At 38.2% G+C, this 14,633-nt stretch overlaps 1 protein-coding gene across 3 annotated transcripts in view; it reads right to left on the bottom strand.

The window, feature by feature from the left end:
* The window catches only part of DOCK4 (dedicator of cytokinesis 4), a 492,329-nt gene that overhangs the window by 96,903 nt on the left and 380,793 nt on the right, over window positions 1–14,633 (bottom strand). For all 3 annotated transcript variants that reach the window (XR_009505001.1, XM_059933591.1, XM_059933592.1), the window contains exon 26: window positions 3,815–3,913. Coding sequence is in view for 2 of the 3 variants with exons in the window: in XM_059933591.1 (XP_059789574.1) it covers window positions 3,815–3,913 (99 nt within the window). In the remaining variant the exon portion in view is untranslated. The remainder of the gene's footprint in view (window positions 1–3,814; window positions 3,914–14,633) is intronic.

The raw sequence follows: 14,633 nt of genomic DNA, 5'->3' as shown, positions 1-14,633 counted from the left end.
TGTGAGTTAGGACCTCTTTTATCTTCAATGTCTCCCTCTCCACCAGCTCTGATCATTTTTATTTAAATATGTTTAAGTCTCCTCCATGATAAATATTCCTCTGACATCCCAAGTTCTCCTTCAGTAGACACCTTATACTCCTCTTCTTGAAACACTGTCTACATCCCCTATATCTTTTTCTTTTTTTTAAAAAATTCCTCAGTCCATGACATCTTGGCTTCCACCCCCACCAATGCACTGAAAATGCTCAAGTTCACCAAACATTCGATAGTTCAATAGTGCAACCAGATAGGTCTTTCTTAACACAAATGTGATCATGTCTGTCCCTTCTTAAAACCCTCCATAGTTTTCCAATATCCTCAAAATAAAGTCTATGCACATTCACAGAGCCTTATGTCTTACATCTCTCTTCCTCACACTGTACAGTCGGTCTGTCAATCTACAAATGTTGCCTGAATGCCTACAGCATGCTAGGCAAGTTCTGGGATCTGAGGACACAGCAGTGAACCAGCCGTCGTTTCAGACATCAAGAAGTTTATAACCTAGTAGCTAGGAGTTGGGGATACACATAAGCAAATAAACAAAAATATTCCCGATTCTAATAACCGTTATAAAGGTGGAATGGCAGCTGTGGTATGTCAGTTAGGATATTCAGGTGATGTTTTAGTTGAGAGATCTGAATGTCTCAGCCAAAGATGGACAGCACACTCCCACCCAGCTCTCAGCTGAGACCTCTCTTGGGGAGTTTTACTCTAGCCTTGAGTTGGGGCTGACAGCAATTCCTAGGTGCTCCAAAGCACCGTGTGCTTACTCTGTGTGTTCACCACTCTCATTTGCCTGTGTTACTGCCCATTACCAGTTTGACTCTTCCCCCTACAGGAACTGGCCTTTTTGTTTCTGGTTGCATAATAATGCTGGTAGCACTTGGTACGTCAGAACTACTCAATCTGAAGGACAGATAGAGTAATTAATATTGTTAAAAAAATTTCCCTGGCCTGAAGGCCCAGGTTTGTTTCTTATTGTTTTTAGGTCCGGCTATTTTGAAGTGTGAAACATGTGTCCCTTGAAAAGGTGTGTGGCTGACTGAAATGAGGGAAAGCCACATAAAACACTTTATTCATTACTTTCATTTGCTTTATTATTGTTAACGTGAATATTAAGGCATAAAACTCAATACCTAGATTAAACAAATCATGTTTTTCAGCTTATGCTTTTCTACTATTTTTTTCTTATTCCCAGGCCCTGTGAAAATATGTAATTTTTCCTATGTGAAATTTTGAAATACGAAGTCATATACTTCTTGAGTAAAACCTAATGGCTCCTCAGCTGTGTTAAATATTCAACTTGTGATGAAAATTAATAACTGCACAATTATTTTCCTTTTTAACCATATGCGTTTCTGTATGTAAGTGGGTAAGTTCTAAGATCTTTATCCATTTTTAATTCTAAACTCAAGATTAAATATAAGCATGAAAAACATGATGTTTTCAGGCTTGGGCATATGCTAATCAACTGTCAGATAGATTACATCTGCCCAAACCTATTCTTTGTTTCATATGACTCAGCTTGTCAACTGATCCAAGGTAAATGAGAGATTCTTCTGAGATGATACAACAGTTAAAAGTCAAAGATAAGTGATCCCTATGTGTTATCTATATTGAAAAAAATCTAGAACTCTTCCTCTAAGGCACTATGAAGGCTTGTAATCATGCAAACGTTACACTGTGACTATAATCACTGTCTTATAATTCTCCATCCCCCAGTGATAGGGATAGAGTAGGATAATTAAATAGTTTGTTTAGCAATCCCACTAGGGAAGGGAATTTTAAGGAAGTCTGGGAGACTGTTGTAAGCTAATGACCACTCAACAAAATAATCCAGTAACCTAGCAACAATCTATACTACCTTTTAGGAAGAGCAGGTGCATTCAAGGGCCAGGCACACTCAAGCCACAAGTCCTGATAGTTAAAACACAAGACAGTAGATATGGGATCTGAATCATGTTACACGAAGTCAGGGAATTAATGGTCCTTGAAGAGTAGCATTCTGCATGTAGCCAAGACAGGAATATAGGTGAAAGGGGAAAGAAACTAGGTGAAAGGGGACATTATACCAAAATCTGAGATGAACTACCATATTTAAGTATATGTTAATACCCTTTTGCTAATACACATATGATTTAAATAGCGCCATGACAGTCCTGGTTAGACCATATAGGGTCAAAGGAGGAACTAATGATGTAAGCCTTGACATGCACCCAAAAATGAGGAAGAAAGTCGTCTTCTCCCCTCCCCACTTTTTCTTTGATTATAAAAGTGTAGCCCTCTTTGTTCTTAGGGCCGTGCTCCCTTGCTGGCCTGCTTGTATCTCTCACAAGCATCCTATGCTAATAAACTCACTCTTTGCCTATCGCTTTGCCTCATGCTGACTTCTTTCTCTTCTGAGACAAAAGAACCTGAGCTTCAGTAAGTCCTGATACCAGGTGAGTAGTTTCAATTAAAAGACAGTGGGTTTGGGACTCCCCTGGTGGTCCAGTGGCTAAGACTCCGCGCTCCCAATGCAGGGGGCCCGGGTTTGATCCCCGGTCAGGGAACTAGATCCCACATGCTGCAACTAAGAGTTCACATGCCGCAACTAAGACGCAGCACAGCCAAATAAATACATAAATAAAAACATTAAAAAAAAAAAAAGACAGTGGGTTCAAATGTAAAATAGATAGCTAGTGGGAAGCAGCAGCATAGCACAGGGAGATCAGCTCGGTGCTTTGTGACCACCTAGAGGGGTGAGATAGGGAGGATGGGAGGGAGACGCAAGAGGGAAGAGATATGGGGATATATATATATGTATAGCTGATTCATTTTGTTATACAGCAGAAACTAACACAACATTGTAAAGCAATTATACTCCAATAAAGTTGTCAAAAAAAAAAAAAAAAAAAGACAGTGGGCTCAAGTCCCCTCCTAAGTCAGAGATCGTGCGTTTAAGTCCCAATCTGAGGGTGACTTGGGTTCAAGTCCCAGACCGTGGGTTCGAGTCCCAATCTTAGTTTTGGCTGGGTTCAAGTCCCATCCGAGAAAGAGTATGGTTTCACCAGCAGTTAAGTGACCCTTCCATTTTGATGGTTTATGTATGAAGCTGTCTAGAAACTGAAGCGATGGAAGAGAAATAAAAGTAAATACGGACAGAAGATACATCATTCCTGTGACTGAGGACAATCAGCTTCTAAGATTTTAGTGAACACCATGAAGGAAGCATTAAAGTCACCTAAATCTTAGCAAAGATTGGATTTTTACAAACCCAGTATCAATATTTTCCATTTAATGTCACTGTCAGAGTAGCACAGCATATTGATTAGACCAAAGGCCACAGAGAATGTCAAATACAGCTCTGCCTCCCTAGTCAGAATGTTGTAGCCAGAACTTCTCACTGTGTTTTTAGAGGGATGAAATCAGCTGATATAGTAATACATACTCCCTTATCTGCTATTAAGGCAATATTTCTAAGTCCACTTAACTAGACTCAGTCTATTTGCTTTTGTCTCATTAGTTCTGTTATTCTGTTTCTAGGTTACTGGACTTTGATGGCAGGCATTTCAAATCCTATATGCTTGTCCAAAATAAGAATTAATTGCGTGGCTTGAGTACAGAAATTTTAAAGAATCAAGACAGAAGAGCAAATCTGTGGATAAATCTGATAAAAGACAGAATTTAATGGAATCAGGTAAAGCAATTGTCAAAAACCCATCTGAACGATGATGAATGAGAACAAGAGAAACTAAAAAGATATATTAGACACTTTAAAAAATGTCACTTACCCTTAGTTCTTCTTTTGTATTGAAACTATCAAGAAGCTGTTGATAATGTCTATCTGTCATTTGCCGTAACAGGGACAGGAGACAAGCAACAAACTCCCCCTAATTGAAAAGAAAAGGAAGCATGTTTTTTAGTAAGTACATCAAAGAACAGCAGTAACTTACCTTCAACTGATCTCAAATAGAACACTTGAAAAGAAAACCCATTATGATCCAAATTTACCCTATGATGTTGTCTTAATCTAAATTAACCATAATATTATAGTCAAATTTCTCCCTGTAATGATTATCATTTACTTGGTACACATGCACTTTAAAATTTAGAGTGGGGACTTCCCTGGTGGCACAGTGGTTAAGAATCCGCCTGCCAATGCAGGGAACACGGGTTCAATCCCTGGTCCAGGAAGAGCCCACATGCCGTGGAGCAACTAAGCCTGTGTGCTACAACTACTGAGCCTGCACTCTAGAGCCTGCAAGCCACAACTACTGAGCCCGCGTGGCACAACTACTGAGCTCGCGCACCTGGAGCCCACGCTCTGCAACAAGAGAAGCCACCGCAATGAGAAGCCCGCGCACCACAACTAGAGAAAGCCCGCACACAGCAACGAAGACCCAACGCAGCCAAAAATAAATAAATAAATAAATAATGAAAAAATAAAATAAAATTGAGTGGATTTTTTTTTTTAACTTGGGTGGAAGCTTTTCAGTAGGGAAGTAACTCCACACACTTAAAGAAGATAAGGTACTGAGGCTCCTGACCATTTATTAAGCATTTACTATGTCTTCGTTCATTATATTGTTTGAGCCTCATATCAGTGTTATAAGGTAGGGGGTATAATACTAATTTTTTTCTTTTTTTTTTAATTGAAGTATAGTTGATTTACAACATTGTGTTAATTTCTGCTGTACAGCACAGGGAATGCTAATTTAAAGAAAGTAAAATGTAGGTTTGGTGGGCTAAAAGACTTGCCCAAAGTCACACAGCTAGAAACTGGCAGAGCTGTAGTTATTCCTGGGGTTTTCTACTCCAAAGCTCTTCCTGTACCTTCATGCTCCATTTATAATTCACATGACTTTCTCCAGCTCATCAGAGTGCTCATCTGCTGACTTGTTGGGTGTCGAAAAAGCCATACATTGCATAATGTTGGTTTCAATCTCCTTTTAAGAACAGTTTATTTATTTTTTTAAAATTTATTTTATTAAAGTCTAGTTGATTTATAATGTTGTGTTAATTTCTGCTGTACAGTAAAATGATTCTGTAATACAGAACATATATATATATATATATATATATATACACACTTTTTCATATTCTTTTCCATTATGGTTTATCATAGGATATTGAATATAGTTCCCTGTGCTATACGGTAGTACCTTGTTTATCCATCCTGTATATACTAGTTTGCAACTGCTAACCCCAAACTCCCAACCCACCCCTCCCCCATCTCCCCTCCCCCTTGGCAATCACAAGTGTAAGAACAGTTTAAGTTAACTGTGATCCTTTTGTGCTTGGGTGCTATGTGATTGACTCCTACAAAGTCCAAATCTTAAAAATTAAAAATGAAAAAGAAAATATATATATAGCATCCATAGATTTGAAGACTTATAAAATTGCTATCACTTGCATTTCCTGATGCATTTCTAACTTAAAATATATGTTTTCAATGCAAACTTTTTTGCTCAGCAAAGAATTTATCTACTTTTAGTTACATTTAAAACAATACAAGCACAACAGGAGAAGTAATCAGTGGTAACTGACTGTGGATTTAGAGAAATTCAGTTTAATTGGGAATTGGTTTCTTTGAGTTTACACGGAAAAAGATTATAGGCTCACATGTAAAATCTGAGACTAAAAGCCCTGAGTAGTCAGATTTACCAAGAGAGGCAGCTAAGTCAGGACAGTCAAACGTATCCCCACCAAGGCCATGGGAGGCCTGAGGATGCTACTTAATGGCCATGCCAGGGTAACCAGAGATGCAAGCTGGCTCCTTGCATGTGGATAATCATCTGCCACACACAGATATGACAAGTAATTATCCCTACATACTTTTTAGGGCAAATATTTAAGAACTAACCAGTATGGGTTAGCAGAAATACCCTCTAAGCTCAACATATTACTTCGTTAATGCACAAAGGAACCCTTGATACTTAACACAAGAAATAGAACATTTAAGGGAACAATCATGAATATTTTAGTGTATGTGTATGAAGAAACAACCCAAGGCTAGGAAGAAACTACCTGAAAGGACTGGGAGCTCATACATGACTGGTGCTCATATATGACTGAGAATAGTGTTTATTCTCACCAGCCAGACTGAAAAATCCTCACTATTAATAGGGCATCAGGGCATCAGTTAGAGCACTAAAAGTACTCTTTTCCTCAGTAGTGGGGAAAAATTACTCCTAGAATAAATGCTGCTCTGATCCTACCTAAAAAAGTTCAAAAGCAAGGCCTGAAACAATCTAACAGTCCCCAAGAAACTGCCAACCTCATTCCACAGCAAAGGTCAAAGACATTTTTTGGAATTAAAAAAAAATTCACCTCCCAACAAGGTAAAATTTACAATGTCTGGCGTTCAATAAAAAATTACTAGGCTTACACAGAAATAGGAAAAAATGATGAAACAAATGAGAAGAGAAAATAATCAATCAACAGAAACAGACCAGAAATGACACAGATAATAGAATTAGCAGTCAAGGACATTAAAATAGTTATTATTACTGTATTGTATATATTCAGGAAGCTTGAGGAAAGACTGAACATGTTAATTAGAGGCATGTAAGATTTCAAAAGGAACCAAATTAAACTTCTAGAGATGAAGACTGTCATGTATGAGATGAAAATTCACTGAATGGGACTAATGGCAGATTAGACTGTGGACAAAGAATGTCACCTGCCGTTTCAGTCTACAAAGGCTGTTGAGTCATCATCTACTACAGCCATCCCTGATGGTGCACCCTGAGGGGAATTCAGGATGGAGAAAACAGGATACTGGTCCTAGATAGTTAAGATGCACATCAAAGGAATAATTTCAATAAGCCCAGACTCTTGAATCTTCTCATACATAGAAAAGCACTAAAATCATTTACTTGAGATGTCTGTTTTTTGTGATTAGCAATAATCTTTTGATGTTCGACTACATTTTTTTTTTTTTTTTTCAGTAAAAACTCCTATATATCCTGGTTCCTCCCTTACCTCTTTGGGACAGTCCCTCAGAACTATCTGAGAGGCTGCCATCTGGGGCTATACTCCTCAGTAAGTCCACTGAATAAAACATAATTCTCAACTTTTAGGTTGTGTATTTTTTTTCAGTCAACAGACAATACAGAAGAAGACAGAGTAATAGATATCCTCCAAAATGAAACAGAGAAAAAAAAAATCTAAAAGAGAAGAAAAAAGCACAGTGAACTCTAGGACAACTTCAAGTAGCAAAATATATACGTAATTGCAGACCTCAAAGAGAAGGGGTCAGAAAAAGTAGTTGAAGAAATAAGGGGAAAAAATTTCAGATTCTTTGAAAAGCATAAACCTATGTATCAAAGAATTTCAACAAACCCTAAGCATACGAAGCATGAAAAAAATTACACCAAAGCACAACACAGTAAAATTGCTGATAGCCAGTGATAAAGAGAAAATCTTAACACTAGTCAGAGGAAAGAAAAGACACATTATATACAGAGGAAGAAAGATAAGGATGAGAGATTTCTCACTGGAAACAACACAAGCTAGAAAATAGTGGCGTAATAGCTTTAGAGTACTGAAAGAAAACAACTATCTACCAAGAATTTGTTACCCAGTAAAATTCTTTCAAAAACAGAGAAAATGAAGACTTTTCAGACATCTCAAAACTTAAACAGTTCACCACTTCTACTCACATTATAGTGAAGGTTCTAGTAAGTGCAATAAAGCAAGAACAAGAAATAAAGAAATGCAGATTGGAAAGGAATTTTTAAAAAGCTGTCTTTATTCACAGACAACATATTTGTGTACAAAGAAAATGCTACAGAATCTACAATGAGCTACTAGAACTACTTAAGTGAGTTAATCAATGTTTAAGAATATAATAAGTTCAGTGTACAAAAATCAATTTTCTGCATAATGAAAACGAACAATTAGAAATTGAAATTTAAAATAATATAATTTATAATACCATTAAAATATGAACTACTTAGTGATATATATGACAGAATATATGTAAGATCTGCTGAAAGCTACAAAACCTTGATGAGAGCAATTAAAGATGACCTAAATAAATAGAGAGATATACTATGTTCATAGACTGGGCGATTCAATATTGTTAAGATGTTAACTCACTCCAAATTGATATATAAATTCAATGCAATCCCACTCCATATCACAGCAGGTATTTTGGGGGACAGAAAGTGACAAGCTGATTTTAAAATTCATATGGAAGTGCAAAGGACCTGGAATAGTGAAAACAACTTTGAAAAAGAACAACGTTAAAGGTCTTAGACTACCTGACTTCGAGACTAAACTATAACGCTATGGTAATCAGGATACTGTATTACTGATGTCAACATAGAAAAATAGATAAATAGATAAATAGAACAGAAAGCCCAAACCAGAAACAATACAAACGTCCACGAACAGGTGAATGAATAAACAAATTATAGCATATCCATATAATAAAATACTATTCAGCGTTAAAAAGAAATGAACTACTGATAAACAGAGTAACATTGATGAAACTCAAATAATTATATTGAAGAAGTCAAAATGCCCTCCTCCTCCCCCATTCCTCCAAAAATCCAACAACAATAACCACATACTGTATGATTCCATTCATATAAAAATCTAGAAAATGCAAACTTATCTATGGTAACAGAAAGTAGCTCAGTGGTCGCCTGGGGATGACATAATGAAGAGGGGCAAGAAGGAGGGAATACAAACAAGCACACAGAAACTTGAGAGAGTAATAGACATGTTCATTATCTGGATGATGATGAAGGTTCACAGGTATATATATTATGTCAAAATTTTATCAAACTGTAGACTTTAAACACATGCAACTTTTTGCATGTCAATTATATCTCTAAACTTTAAAAAATAGGGCTTCCCTGGTGGCGCAGTGGTTGAGAATCTGCCTGCCAATGCAGGGGACACGGGTTAGAGCCCTGGTCTGGGAAGATCCCACATGCCGCGGAGCAGCTGGGCCCGTGAGCCACAGTTACTGAGCCTGCGCGTCTGGAGCCTGTGCTCCGCAACAAGAGAGGCCGCGATAGTGAGAGGTCCGCGCACCGCGATGAAGAGTGGCCCCCGCTTGCCACAACTAGAGAAAGCCCTCGCACAGAAACGAAGACCCAACACAGCCATAAATAAATTAAATAAATAAATAAATAAATAAAGCATGACACAAATTAAGCAATGTGAATACCATCAAGCTTTAAAAAAAAAAATACTTAAAAAAAAAAAAGATATTATGACAACATTATCATTTATGGAATGGCACTATGTGTAAGTTTCTGTATTTTGATTATATTATCAAGTTTATCCCTCACTAGAGCCTTGTTGGGTGGACACTATTAACTTAACATTACAGTGAGATTTGTTAAAGTTAATAACATATTTATCCCACATTCCACAGTCAGAAAATGGTGAAGCTGGGGTGTTAACCTAGGTATCTCTGGCTCTTCTTCCTGCTGCTCAGGCTGATTTATTTTATTGAGGAAATATAACTGAGCTTGGGGGTTATATTTCAAATACAAATAGGTATATAAGAATCTGTCTGTTGATAACCAATGTCTGTACCTTTTAGCCTCTCTTATGTCTTGACATGAAAATGTAAATCTAGTTGGTAGAAATGCATTCAATGTTTCATCTCTTAGTTTTTCTACATCCTATCTACACTGTCTCCAATGCAGCTACTAGATCAATATTCTCAGAATATTTATTTCAACATACATTCTGTGAATAGTGAAATATCTTAAATGACATTATTTTTAATAATTTTAGTAATAATAAAAATTATTCAAAAGTGAATAGACTTTCATTAAATCTTTACAGTCACCATACCTAGGAGAATACCTCTTTGAATCCATATTATTACCTATTTATATCTGTCACATCTGGTTTAGGCCCAATGCAAACAACTTGTCATCCTGATATCTAATCTTGGCATATTTAAGACATGTCGTCAATCCCAATATTTAGTGTACAATGTCATTTTATTTATTCACTTCATCAATTTAGGAACTCCAAGAACATTTAACCCTCTTAAGAGGCCTAGACGTCCAATATTTTAATGACATATTTTTTACCCGTAATGTAACTTTGTTTTTAAGAGATTTTTAAGTGTCTACATGAAAACCCTAGACTCACAATTTGTTAAAAAGAATAAATAAAAAACCACTGTTGGCCAAGATTCACTTCATTTTAGTGTTGGAACTTTTTTATGTACAAATCACCGTCAGAAAGAACTCTATGCTATAGTGGCTTACATCCATTTCACAACTCGATTGAGCACACTGGGCTTTTCCACCAATAACTGTGAATAAGATTATTAGACGGCTACAACAGTCTTCCAGAAACCTTCTATTATACATACCCACAATTTTCCCCAGAAACATCTCATAGAATTCTCCTGCCTTCTTCTCCTTCCCCCAGCCACAGCCCATGGTGCACAAAAACTTTCAACAAATGCAGAGTATGTCTTAGACGTGGTTCCTGCTGAACTGAGTCACCTGCACTATAAATGGTGCTGAACAGAATTATGTGTAAAGAAAAGAAGCATTTATCACTTGTAAGGAACTCTGGAGTCCAATTAGTTTGAGGGTGTGAACAAACAGCCATATATGCCTCTTTATAAAATCTGCTTCCACATGCAATTAGATGTTTGAAAGGAACTGATTACAATGGTGCTGCTTTTTTTTTTCCAGCTAGAGTATTTTAAAGCTAAAAGAGCAGTTGGTAGAAGAACAAAAAGTATAATTCTTTTAGATAGTAAAAATAAGGCTACTATTATCTGGAATTATGACAATAGTGGAAGCCGGTCGTCCTGTTGGTGTTACTGGGAGGCAGGGTGACAGCCGTGGTACTCACAGAGAGCTGAGACACTTCACCACGACACACTGTGGGACCGACTTTTACCTACATTATGTCTGCTTATTGTGGGCACTTTTTCTGTAAAGACTGAAGGGTGCTCAGTGTAGGACTGCATGTAAAGACTCCCTATTCAGAAAGCCTGTTCTCGGGCTTCCCTGGTGGTGCAGTGGTTGAGAGTCTGCCTGCCAATGCAGGGGACACGGGTTCGAGCCCTGGTCTGGGAAGATCCCACATGCCGCAGAGCAGCTGGGCCCGTGAGCCACAGTTACTGAGCCTGCGCGTCTGGAGCCTGTGCTCCGCAACAAGTGAGGCCATGGTGGCGAGAGGCCCGCGCGCCGCGATGAAGAGTGGCCCCTGCTTGCCGCAACTAGAGAAAGCCCTCACACAGAAACGAGGACCCAACACAGCCATAAATAAATAAATTAATTAAATTAAATTAAAAAAAAAAAAAAAAAGAAAGCCTGTTCTCTAAATAAGAGAAAATGATGAAGAAATTAGACAGGTCTTCAGTGCCCAGAGGAAATGACCTTGTCAACGACCAGAACATATTTCTCACCATAGACTTCGTTATAATGTAAGCATTCTTTACAGGAAACTGCCCTGTTTGCTATAAAAGCAGGAAGCCCCTTTTCTTGTCACTTTAGCAAAGCTATAATGTAACTAACTTTTAAACCAGGGACCTCCATGCTCTACTCATCTCCAGCCCAAGCACACATTTCAAATCTTTTAATCACACAATACCTTGCCTAACTTGTCAGTTCTTTCCGTACATCAAAGAAGTAGAAATGAAGAATAAGTAATTAACAGATGACCAGATCTCTTCCCTAGCTTTCCCTTCAGTAATCTCCCGAACAGAATGTGTGACCAAACTGTATGGACAAGATAACATCCAGAGGAAGATCACAAGGGAGTTGATAAGCCTGCACACATTGGGGACGGCAATGACTCTGACCCCCATCTCAATGATGAACTGAGATTACTACCCTGTTTCCCTTTAAAATCTTTCATGGCTGAGCAGAATCTTCGCAGGTGGTTTTTGAGGGATGCTGAGTCCACCATCTCCCCAGATTGCCGGCATTCTGATTAAAGCCACCTTTCTTTTCTATACTTGTGAGTATGTAATTGATTTTGGTTAATTCGGTAACAATAACAACAACAACACAGGTATTACTTCTGCAATAATAATAATAATAATATTACGGACCACTGTTGTTACCACAATTACTAATGGCTAAAAGGTACTGATACTGTTTAAACACTTTTACAGATTTGATGAAACCCTCACACTAACTTTGAGATAAGTACAATTATTTTCTCTATTTTAAAGGCAAAGAAACAGAAGCTAAAGATACTAGGTAACTTGCCCAAGAGCATGCGTAGTTAATCAAAGGGAAGAGTAGGATTCAAACCAGGTCTGCCTGAGGACTCAAAAAAAAAAAAAAAAAAAGAGCCTTAAAGCATAAAATCTAAGGTGCCAAACAATTTAAGTGCGTGTTTTCTCGCAAACTTCATCCCACATACCTAGAGAGAGTTTGGTTTTTCACATGGCAAGGGGTACAACATAGCTACGTGGGGGAAGGTTTCACTTTATGTGATTTTCCTAAAATTGTAGCACACCGGACGATCAAATCCATCCACGAGCTTCACGCATTGCCTTCTCAAGTCTCTTAATTTGCACTGATTATTACACTGTGAAGCCCTACAGGCCATGCATGTCCCAGAGAAATTTGGCAGTTTCAACCCTGCCTATGGATACAAAGCAGTTTGAAAAAGTGTTCTAGCTTTTGACCTCGGGCAGTCTTTGACCACATGGAGCATTTCCTATGATTTTGTTTGCTCTGCCATTATAATTTTAGAATTGTGTTCGAGCTGTATTGCCAGGAAGCAGTTGAAATGTTACCATCAAAACCAAAATGAAGGAGCCTTTCTTCTGCTTTTGGGAAGACGGAGTATATATGTTTTTCCCAATTCCTCCTGCCAAGTACAGCTAAAACCCCTCCATTATATATAAAACAAACAGAAGATGACTCTGGAAGGTGGAAAGAAAAGACTGGCTAGAGACCCTGGACCCAAGGAAGGACATAGTGCTGAGTTCTCTGGGTTTTCTTTTATATATATATCCCACCCCTGGAGCCAAAGAAGCTGGCCGTCTTGAAACACCAACTACTGCAACGAAAATCCCCCCCAACCAAAAGTCTATTCTCTTGGGCCAAAGGATCAGGAAATGGGCAGTTTAAGAAGAAAAAACTTTTAGCAGTCATTGCTCTACTGCAGCTGAATTCCGCAAAACACTTTGGCCTTTCTCACACCTGCAAAAGCCAAATGGGGAGCCAAGACTTCCATCCTCACAAGGCTGTGATGAGGCACCCAACATCTCTCTCCAGAGTGGAGAGCAAGATAGGGAGCAGGTACTTTCATGACAACTGGTCTGTGTCAGTGAAGACAATGTGAGGAACCTGGACTTCTACCTCCATCTGGCCATAATGAATTGGCACCCAACCCCTTACCCTGCCAAGTCGCGTGACATAAAGCCACCTGAAACAGGTTTAAATAAGATCCAGAGTCTTATAATACAAAAATGTCCAGATTTCAATTGAAAATCACTCATCATACCCAAAACCAAGATATAAAATTGAATGAAAAAAGACAAGAGATGGGCTTCCCTGGTGATGCAGTGGTTGAGAATCTGCCTGCCAATGCAGGGGACACGGGTTCGAGCCCTGGTCTGGGGAGATCCCACATGCCGCGGAGCAACTAGGCCCGTGAGCCACATTTACTGAGCCTGTGCGTCTGGAGCCTGTGCCCCGCAACAAGAGAGGCCGCGATAGTGAGAGGCCCACGCACCACGATGAAGAGTGGCCCCCGCTTGCTGCAACTAGAGAAAGCCCTCGCACAGAAACGAAGACCCAACACAGCCATAAATAAATAAATAAATAAATTAATTAATTAAAATAGCTTTACAAAAAAAAGCAAAATCATTAAAAAAAAAAAAAAAGACAAGAGATGTCAACACTGAGATGATAGAGATGTTAAAATTATCCGACATAACTAATACAAAAATCAACTCAAAATGGTTCATGGACTTAAATGTAATATAGAAAACTATAACACTTTTTAGGAAAAATGAACTAGGAGAGAGCCTTCACGATACAGGGCTAGACAAAAAGAGTTCTTCAACTTTACATCAAAAGCATGATCTGTAAAAGGAAAAATTTGATAAATTGGGCTTCATTGAAATGGAAAACTTTTGCTCTACAAAAGACCCTGTTAAAAGGATGAAAAAAACAAGCTACAGAGTGGGAGAAAATATTTGTAAACCACATATTCAATGAAGGACAAGTATCTAGAATATACACAGAACTCTCAAAACTCAAGAGGAAAAAGCAATCCAATTAGAAAATGGGAATATGACATAAAAAGACATCCCACTGAAGGGGATATATAGATGGCAAATAAGTATGTGAAAGATGTTCAGCATCATCAGCCATTAGGGAAATGCAAATCAAAACCATGATAAGATCTCACTACCTACCTATCAGAACGCCCCCATCCCCTCTCCACTCTTCAAAGTGAAAACACCAAATGCTGACTATGGTGTTGAGAAATTGGATCATTCATCATATACTGTGTATATGAGAATGGAAAGTGATACAGCCACTAGGGAAAACAGGCCATCTATTACAAAACTAAATATGCAACAACCATACAATTCAGCAGTCATACTCTTGGGAGTATTTATCCTGGAGAAATGAAGATTTA

The sequence above is a fragment of the Balaenoptera ricei genome, chromosome 9, assembly GCF_028023285.1.
Source record: "Balaenoptera ricei isolate mBalRic1 chromosome 9, mBalRic1.hap2, whole genome shotgun sequence".
In the NCBI taxonomy this organism is placed as follows: Eukaryota; Metazoa; Chordata; class Mammalia; order Artiodactyla; family Balaenopteridae; genus Balaenoptera; species Balaenoptera ricei.
Note: the sequence above shows the minus strand (reverse complement) of the source record. Positions and strands in the feature narration are given on the sequence as shown.